This window comes from Juglans microcarpa x Juglans regia, chromosome 6D, assembly GCF_004785595.1.
Source record: "Juglans microcarpa x Juglans regia isolate MS1-56 chromosome 6D, Jm3101_v1.0, whole genome shotgun sequence".
Lineage (NCBI taxonomy): Eukaryota > Viridiplantae > Streptophyta > Magnoliopsida > Fagales > Juglandaceae > Juglans > Juglans microcarpa x Juglans regia.
The window spans coordinates 36210804-36220692 of NC_054604.1; the positions used below are offsets into that span (position 1 = coordinate 36210804).

The 9889-nt window shown below is 33.2% G+C and overlaps 1 protein-coding gene across 3 annotated transcripts; it reads right to left on the bottom strand.

Moving 5' to 3' along the window:
- Positions 1-69: 69 nt before the first annotated feature.
- On the bottom strand, positions 70-6024 carry LOC121236076 (gibberellin 2-beta-dioxygenase 8-like). Of its 3 annotated transcripts, none has more exons than XM_041132570.1 (5): positions 5739-6024; positions 5346-5532; positions 4094-4586; positions 880-1060; positions 70-370 (listed from the first exon to the last, which is right to left on the bottom strand). In XM_041132570.1, the coding sequence occupies exons 2-5, from the start codon at positions 5395-5397 to the stop codon at positions 137-139; spliced, it is 960 nt and encodes a 319-aa protein (XP_040988504.1). In that variant the 5' UTR covers positions 5398-5532; positions 5739-6024; the 3' UTR covers positions 70-136. The 3 variants fall into 3 exon arrangements, with proteins under 3 accessions (XP_040988504.1, XP_040988503.1, XP_040988502.1); XM_041132569.1 differs by having other exon boundaries at positions 880-1201; positions 5461-5532; positions 5739-6023; XM_041132568.1 differs by having other exon boundaries at positions 880-1201; positions 5739-6022.
- Positions 6025-9889: the final 3865 nt, after the last annotated feature.

The following is a 9889-nucleotide window of genomic DNA, read 5'->3' on the forward strand; positions in this document are numbered from 1 at the left end:
TCAAACTTGCACAACATTCGAGTTTTAAGGAATAGGGACAGGCTAGGGCTAGATTATCTATTTCGACAATTGTAATTCTTTTATCCACTGTAAAAGTTTCCAAGACATGATTTGCTTGATTACGGTGAAATATCACTCACAATAATAGAAACCTTGAGAGCCCTACTTTGCAACCGGTATCCTGAACGTCCTTTTGGGTTTGCTGCTGATACTCTCTGAAACTGAACTGCTTGTACAGTGCCGGCTTAGTGCAACTCTGTATCACCGCTTCAGCAGAGGGGCAGTAGAAATATGCCACAGAAAACCTTTCAACGTCTCGAGTGGAAACCACTTTGTGTTTGATGCTCTTGAAAACATCATTGCTCAATGCCTGCATTAATATCAAAGAGATCTATCTAGGAAATCATGGGAAAGCAAATTAATATGGTCGATCGGGACCGGAAGTTTTCTGCACATGTGAAATGTCAATATATAACATTTGCATGAACTAATCAAAGCATGATGTGCAGGTGCATCATGTAGAGCTGGATATGATTTTATGGCCGGTTAAATACTCATTAATTTGATCTGAATTTTGTCAGAGTCAATCCAAGTATTAAAAGATGAGTTTTGGCCAATCAAGTGCGTATGTAAAAGTGTTTTAGTTGAAAAGCAATATTATTGTTAGATCAACACAGTTGACAGGAATGATGATTGATATATTAAAAGCTCTGATCATCATTGGGGATTGTGTGTTTTAAATCCTACTTAATTTTAAAATAAAGTTGATCGTTCCTTTACTAAAAAAAAAAAAAATTAAAAGAGTTTTATATATACAGATCAAATAATAGATCAAGCTAATTAAGTACGCGTGATACTATAATCTAAATATGGAATTACCTGAAATAAATCACCGACGTTGACAATTAAAGCTTCCGGATTAGGTTTAACCCTAAACCATTTTCGATCCTTCATGAATTGCAATCCTCCAACCTGGTCTTGATACAAAATTGTAAGGAAACTGCTGTCGGTATGAGGCACCAGGCCAAAGACCTCGGGTGTAAATGGACATGGAGGATATCTGTTCATTCGAAGATAACTCATGTTTGGAGGGCAAGTCTCTCGGAAATAAGTAGATTCGATGCCCAAAATCTGTGCTAGAATTTCAGCTAAGCTTTGAGCCAGACCGGAAACTACTATCGTGAATGCCTCAATGGCTGATCTGATGCATATATATATATATATATATATATATATATATATATATATATATATTATATGTGTGTGTGTCACAAATCATAAGTCAAAATTAAAAAAAAAAAAAAAGTTTCTGGGTATGTAACATTTTCTAATTAACCAAAAAAATGGAGATCAATGGAAATTATTTCTCATAATTAGTAGTACTGAATAAGCTTAATTAATTAATGCATACACGTACGTACGTATTCTTTTCTAGACATGATCTGCTACCTGTTTATTTTTCATTAAGCTTTTTATTTTTGATCATCTGCTACCTGTCACAAATCATACAGGAAACAAACTAGCTAGCTAGCATTTTCCATATGCATTATATAACTCTAGTACGTAAACTACATGTTATAATAATACACACACGTGCGTAAACATGCCTAGCTGCACCTTCAACACCATGATCAAGTATAACTAAAACGTCTAAACGATAATAAAAGTACAGATAATACATAACTAAATCAGTGATAATCAAGGGCAGTAGTACGTACTATACAAACTGTTCATGCAATATAATTTTTCTAAACCCTAATTAGGGCAGTCGTGAAATTTTATGATCATATATATGCAATGCTACTTTTTATCTTAAATTTTGTCATTCTCAATCATATAATTTGCTTATATATAGAAAATTTTAATGGTTTTCATATATCAATTATTAGCACTTTAATATATAATAAAGACTTATTAGAATGTGTCATATATATATATATATATCTATATATGGCATTGGGTGAAGGGTACTGCATGCATGTGGGGTATGGCGCAAATTAAGTTGAGTTGGTAACGTCGTAACCTTCCTGGCCATATATATATAGCCATGAATACCGTGCATGAAACATGATTAACTAGCTAGCTACGTACCTATGTACGTATAATAATCTGATCATAGGACTTGGACGTGAGTTTTTGGACGAGAAATAGTGCGAGTAGTACATGAGTCTATTATATATATATATATATATATATGTTTGAATTAAACCTGATATCAAGTTTTTAATTATTATCAGCAAATTAATATATACGATATAGTACTACTATTAATTAATTACCGTTAACTATTTAATTTTCTCATTTTTTTAATTAATTGGTGTCGGGAAGCCGGGGAGACAAAGGCCAGTACTACTACTTGATCTAAACCTAGCTAGCTAGCTAGCTATATATAAAGATTTCAAAAGTACTCTTAATTAATTAATTAGGTGGCAACCGATTAAAGCATATATATATATATATATATATATATATATATATATATATACGGTTTTGTCTGAAACTTGAGGCAATTAATTAATTAAAAGGATTTTGAAAAGGGAATGTTTGTAGGGTCAAACATTTAAAGTAGCAGTACTGGTTATAAGCCATTGATTAATTGTGGAATTAATATTAATCTTATCTTATAAACAAATGAATCGCAATTCGATCGCTTATTGGCCATTTTTGATCAAGTGATCATTTTCTTGACCCACAAAATAAACATATGGAATTTATTTATGGTATATATACTACAATATTATTCGTACGTACTATATATATAATATTATTGTCTTTAATTTCATCAATCCCTTGATCAATTAATGGCAGAGTCAAAAATTAATAATCTTTTAGGCTGAACATATATTATAATTATAAGTAAACATTTTCAACATATAATATTATTCAAGAGGCAAAATATGTTATTAATTAATTATATGTCCACTATTCATGACATAGATATACATGTAGATCATCAATATTCTATAATATATATATATATAGCTAATATTGAAAGATTCGGATCTCTCTCTTCAATTGAAAATTTAGTATTCTAATTATATATTAGCATAAAGTTGTGGTTTAAAAATGAATATTCTTTTTTAAATCTGGGACTAAAATTTAATTTGAATCTTAATTAGCAATAAATTACATAAATACATGTTTTTTGATATTTAGAGAAAAAGATCATATGGGCTTTATAAATTTCATAGGAGCTAGCTAATTAGCGGGTCATTAATTAATATATTCTTTTTGGGAGAGGGGTACGTACGTACTTATTAAGCTGAATAATGATATTTTTCTTTCATTTTTTTTTTATTTTTATTTTTTAAAATTCAGAAAGGCTAAAGCTCATGGAGAGTCATGTAAATATTACTTTTATCTTTTATTTTTATTTTGGGAGGGGAAAGGGGCAAATGGCCCTGTCCCTAGCTTCTCCATCCACCAGTACTACAAAATATTAGTACTGAAAGGGATTTCTTTAATTTTTTAAGGTTAATTAAGCAGCTTATGAAGAAAATCAATTTAGTAATTTTTTCTTTATTTAGTTTTTGCCTTAAAAATGGCAAATCAGAACAGTCTGCAGGTCTATATTCCTAAAATTCATCCAATAAAATAAAGCGAATTCGTTGATCAGCATATATAATAACCTGCAAGCAGCTTGTTATTAAGTACTATCTCCAGTTGGGTGAAACAAATTAAAACCAAAAACAGAAAAAGAAAAAACTAGAAAGAGAAAATAAGGAGAGAATTAAGAAATTAAATTAAGAAGATCACAAGTACCGCGCCGGTAGAGTGTGTGTGTGTATAATCTAGGGTTTCTCATGATGATGCATGCTGAAACTTAAGAAAAATTAAAGAAGACTATATATATATATGTCGTTATATACTAGAAAAAAAGAAGAATCTGGCCCCCATGCCAAGAGAAAGTGGTATATATGCATGAGAGGACATCCTAATTAGCTAGGTTAGATATAATTATATTTTAATTAAGTAGCTAGCTTTTACCTGATAAAGGTTTTGATGCATTACCATATATATATATATATAGATTGAAACGACTGAAAAAGAAAATCATCAACAGAAATTAATATTGTTAATAATTAATTAGTACCTGAGACTTTTATATCCATTCATTCTTGAAATATCTGAGATCGAAAAATGAAAGGCTTCCGACCATGGGACCTGCTTTAGAGAAGTAGCCTTTGAATTCCCCCAACGATAACTTTTGGCTGATGAATTCAAAAAGTCATCTTCCATCTTCTTTTTAAAAGGCAGACGAAACACCTTCGTCTGCTCATATTTCAAGCTGCTAAGAACCTCTTGAGAAACCCCATGATTCACAACTTGAAAGAATCCCCACTCCCTTGCTGCTCGAGCAATCTCTTTTATGCACTTACCTCGCTCGAGATCTAATCTACTGAGATCAATCATGGGTAGATCGCATTCCTCTACCATGAAAACGCTTTCGTCTTTTGGCTCATGATCATAAGGGAGATGTAAAAGGTTCTCGTATGTTTCTTGAAATGGGGGTTCATGGTCCATGGAGAGGGAAGAGATCAGGGACGCTGATGATATTTTGAATGCCTCGGGATGTCTTCTCAAGCCTGCAGATAGGAATAAACAATTAATGGTCAAGAGAGAATTATAAAGAAAATAATTGGAGTGTATCCTACAATCTTGGAAAGTACTTGCAGAATAACATCCATATATACATATGTCATGCATGCAAATCTGCAATTTTGTATCGGATATAATTATATTATGCATGAGTAGTAGTACTAACTAAGCACTAGATCCATTTCCAAATTAAACAGCCTAATGACTAGCTACCCGTACATTCAGATCAAGTTTAATATATATAGCTGTCTGTCTGTCTGTCCAATTAATAATTCAAAGTTGTGATCTGGCTATATGAGATGCGATACCTGCAGGCCAACAAGATTTTGCTTTTTGGCCTCTCTTCATGTATAAATAAGATCAGTCACTTCACCCAATATAAAATCATCTAGCTAACACCTGAAATCAATCTGAGAATGTAGAAAAAACGACTTATCCTTGGGGAGTAGTTGACATCAATGTTTGGTTTTCTAGGTAAATTATTCCCATCTGCAAGTCATCAACGCTAGCTAGCTAGCTAGCTTGGTTTCTCTGCAGAGTTCTTCCCATTTGCATTCTATGCTCAATGCCCCTCTCGGCTTTATCGAGGTTGGTCTCTCACTATAAAAGATCAACATGTGATGAGGAGAATCAAAGGCAAAAGTTCTTTTGGTTACTTACCCACGTTATCCCTAGCACAATTTCAGTTATTTAACACAAATTCTGCAAGGAAAAAGTTCGAAAAGTCTTATAGATTGAGTTATAACCTTCCAGAAAGAGTAGCACCTTGCTTTCAATGTAAGATGATTGATGAAACATGCATGGGAAATAAGTGGGAGACCGTAAATGAACTTGGTTTCAAGAAGTAATGAGTTTCCTCACCTCTGATGGAACTTTACCACCATCCCTCTTCAAGGAAGGTCATAGCTTGGGTTGTGCATTCCGGTCATGAAACTGCACGGATGAGAAATTTGACACAAATGAGAGAAAGAAGCGGGACTGTATATAATTGCTGGAGCTGTTTGATTGCTTTGAGGACCATATATATATATGTATGTATATGTATATATATATATATATATATATATATATATATATATGGGATTTCTCCTATATTTTTCACAGAAAACCTAAAAAAAAAAAAAAAAACTGTTAGTTACCCGTGGCAGTAGTGCTTCGTAGATTGGGGTCAAATTAGCGAGGGTCGTCACAGGAAAACGATCAAAAAGGAAGGAGTATAGGAAGTAAGAAGAAAGGGTGTAGCAGGTCATGAAGCTTGGACTTGAATTTATAAGGACAGTCATGCTCATGTGTGGAATAGTAATAATTCAGATGGGCTTTGCTGATTGAGAATCTATGGCTGAAGCAAAGAACACGCGGCCAAAGATGTCATCAGAGAAAACACAGAGAGAGAGAGAGAGAGATAGAGAGAGAGAGAGAGGTTTGTGTTGTTAAAAGTTTAAACTTTGAATAGGAAGGACAGGTTCTGATATATATTGATGAAATGTGCAGTCTAAAAAGGTTAAAATCATAATTCAGGTCTATCTCATCTGCATTTCATTTCCTTTGGTTCTCACAGCTTGTGATATATTATTCCTCCAAGTCTCTCATCTTCAGCCCCGCTCCCACTTCATTATTGGCCTAAAGTGATCTCTTCTTTGTGTGTCTTTTTTTTTGTCTTTTATTAATTTTCCTTCCTTTTGTTTTATTTTCTATATCTTTTTTTTTTTTTCAATATAAACAATTATGGCCGGAAGCATTGCAAAGATCGTGGATTTAGCTACTATTGCATATATATATATATGGTCCAGCTTTTATTTTTGTTTTCTTGCTGATCTCTTATAATAACCTTTTCCTTTGAGTCCGGACTCGAATTTTTTGATGAATATATGCTCTAATTAAGCCTCTAACACTATATATATATACACACACACACACTCGAATATTATATTTTCAAATTGGTGAGAAGTAAATATATCATGGGATTTTATAACTACTTTTAATACTGATCCCACATTATATGTATTTTATGCTAGCTAGAGCTAGCTATATATATATATATATATATATATATATATGCCCTCTTTAAAAAAATTTATTTGATGCTATATCTAGATTTTTTCTTTAAATTGAATCCTCCAAAAAAAAAAGAAAAAAAAAGAAGGAAAATAGATTACTTTATTGACTAAAAACTAATTAATGTTTTCCATTTTCATTTTTGTTCATTAATATCCGGAAAATGTTGTAGCTAGCTAGGGAATTAACCTCAATATATAACAATAATATATATATATATATATATGCAAGTTTTAGCAATAAAAAAGAAAAAGAAAAAAAAGGAATTAGATAGAAGCTGGTACGTAACTCGATCGTATGATCATCTTAATTAATTCTTTACATAATAGTTGTAGTAGTACTACTCATGATCCAGTACTAGTAGTACTCCATAATCTAGCTATATCCCTAGCTAAAAGTCTCATCACAGGCGCCGATCGCCCTCAAGATTGATTTGATCATCAATTACGTCTAATATTGAAGGTGGCATAATATATAGCACTTTATACTACTTGTTGAGAAAACCACTCGAAATTAAGAGGCAATATCGCAATATCATGAAGTGATTGATGCTTCTTAGAGACGGAGCTAATTATTAAGACGTTAATGGATATGAATGCAAGTTTCATCTCCTTAATATCGTGTCTACGTACGGGTACTCGAATAATTCATGACCTCTCATCTACCAAATCACGTGAAAGTAAGCCTCTTAATTACTATTAAAACAACATGACCTATACAGATGTTAAAGATCGATGTAACCTAAACTAGATCAGATGCAACTTAAAGTTCTTAATTCCATTACATATATATAGTCATGATCAGTACTGGGTCGTGACCATGAACCATATATATACTACTATATAAAGGACTGGAATCAAGTACCTTATCGATCTATATATATATATATATATATATATATATATATATATATATATATGCATTTGCTTTCGGTTGTGAAACAGAGAACTATGAAGGTGCAAGTTGTCTGTTGGTTGAAACTGAGCCCAGGGAGGTTAAAATTGAATCTGGACGGTAGCAGTCTTGGCAATCCATGCAGGGCGTGGTGGAGGCCAGAGGGGGTATTTTATGGGATCATGTAGAGAATCTTGTCTTTGCTTTTTCTCATCATTTTTGTACATGTTCCAATAACGAAGCTAAGCTTCGGGCGGCTCTAAAGGGAATAAAGATTTGTCGGCATGAGTTGCATGGGTCATTTTTTAATTGATATAGAGTGTGATTCTTTAATGGTGGTTTCATGGCTTGTGGATAGAGACTGTACAGTATGGTATCTTTGGGATTATTGGGACCAGTTGATGGGTTTGTTGGAAGGTTTTGATTTCTTTATCAAGCACTTATTTAGAGAAAGGAATAAAGTGACGGATGCTTTGGTTAGGTGTGGTGCGTTGGGGGAGGATAATTTGTTCACGGATATTTCTCAGCTTCCACGTTCTTTGAGAGGCTTGTATAGATTAGACAAAATGGGCATAGCTTATGTTAGATGTAGATGGTGAAGTGTTAGATTTTTATTTTATTTTATGTTTTTTTTCTTTTGTTGGGTGAGGTTGGTTTTTTTTGTTAAGGTGGATTGGGTTGTTTATTTAAAAGTTCCGTCATAAATGAGAGTTAATAAAATTTTGGAGGTTCCGTCCTAAAAAAGAAAAAGAAGCTCTATATTCTAAAAACTAGTCTATCATGATCTGTATTGCATTATATATATGTGTGTGTGAGATCAAGATCAAAACAGAAATATACTAGAAGAATAATATGCATGCTAGCTGGTTATGTATGTATCTCCACGTACGTACCGTAATGGCTGTAGCTCACTAGTAGTTGGCAGTCGGCTATCAAGAAAATCATAAGCCAATGCAATTTTATTTTTTGTTAATGGTAAACGATAATTTTTGTGTGTGTGTTCTAACTTCTACCCGGCCGATGGACAATCTGGGTGTAATTTAATTGCGGCCGTATCCAAAATATGGACATTGCAATAGGCCGTATCAATGAAAGAGTAAAGGTACCGATCCTCACACCGGCTTTACACGGAATTAATGTTTATGAGCAAATTGTTTTTACTGTTCATGACGAAAGACGTGGTGCACCAAATTCACAGTCGTGGTGTGCCCACTGCCCACAAATGGATATGAGTACAGATATAAAAATATCTGGTGTACGTTGAAAACTCCAGCCGAATCATCGTTGTTCGGAGACGCATACAAACATATATATATATATATATATATATATATATATGTATAAATTCTACTTAAAACCCTATATGTTCTGCACATCACATATAATTTTTTTAATTTTATTTTTTTATTAAATATATAGTGTATAGATGATGAATAAAAGAATTCAATTAATTTAGTAGAAATAAAAAATAAAAAATAAAAAATAATAATAAATGTGATGTGTAGAGATGAAATATAGTGTATATATATATATATATATATATATATATATATATGCGCCAAATGCGTTCGAAATTCTCCTGTTTTTATTTTTCTTACCAAGAATAGGATCGTCATGTATTGTATCACAACTTTGTTTTTGTTTTCACAGGGAGCGAGGGGCAGCGTTATTAATGCAGGAGAACCTGGCAGTAAACGGGTTGGTGAAGAAGACTTTATAGACTCGATTTCGTGGCCGACCTCAGCACAGCACATGAAAGAAGATCGAGTGATAATGTTTGGTAGTAAATTTTATTTGAGAGATTTATGGTAGCAATGATTGGTGAGGTCGGCAACCAAGCAGAAACTGCCACGTGGAGAGTTGTGTCGGGAGTCTAGCTTCATATCAATGTAGGATATAAATCAAGAGTCAAAATCATTAGACTCATGGTGATTAGGCCCCTGCGTCCCTCATTGGGTCGTTGGGGATTGATTTGAGTTACTTGCATGGTAAGAACCACAAGAATGAGGGTCTTCAATTTCAATGATAAGTTTCAAATCGGAGAAAGGAAACAAAAGAGAGCTGCATGTGATTTTGATTATAAGAATATCAACAAGTCACTAAAGTCTTGACTCTTCACCCGACACTCCAAAACCCAACCAAAATATGACCTCAGCCGACCAAGCGTCTAAAATTTCCAAAGATTCCTTTGTGGACGGCCTATCTTTTGCAGTTAATATGTAAAATGATTAGAAGGATGGGGTACATGCATCAGTCCACCTCTCGGTGTTGTTATTTGAAATCATTTTTAGAAATATCAACTTTGGCGGTGGTTTGTCACACTCAAATCATAATCCCCTCT

Excerpts from the sequence above, each read along its gene's own strand:
- LOC121236076 (XM_041132568.1), bottom strand. The coding sequence starts at position 5,397 with ATGTTTCATCAATCATCTTACATTGAAAGCAAGGTGCTACTCTTTCTG. Across the intron at positions 4,587-5,345 it reads GGTGCTACTCTTTCTGGAAG|GCTTGAGAAGACATCCCGAG; the intron begins GTTATAACTCAA and ends TCCTATCTGCAG. Across the intron at positions 1,202-4,093 it reads AATGGATATAAAAGTCTCAG|ATCAGCCATTGAGGCATTCA; the intron begins GTACTAATTAAT and ends TATATGCATCAG.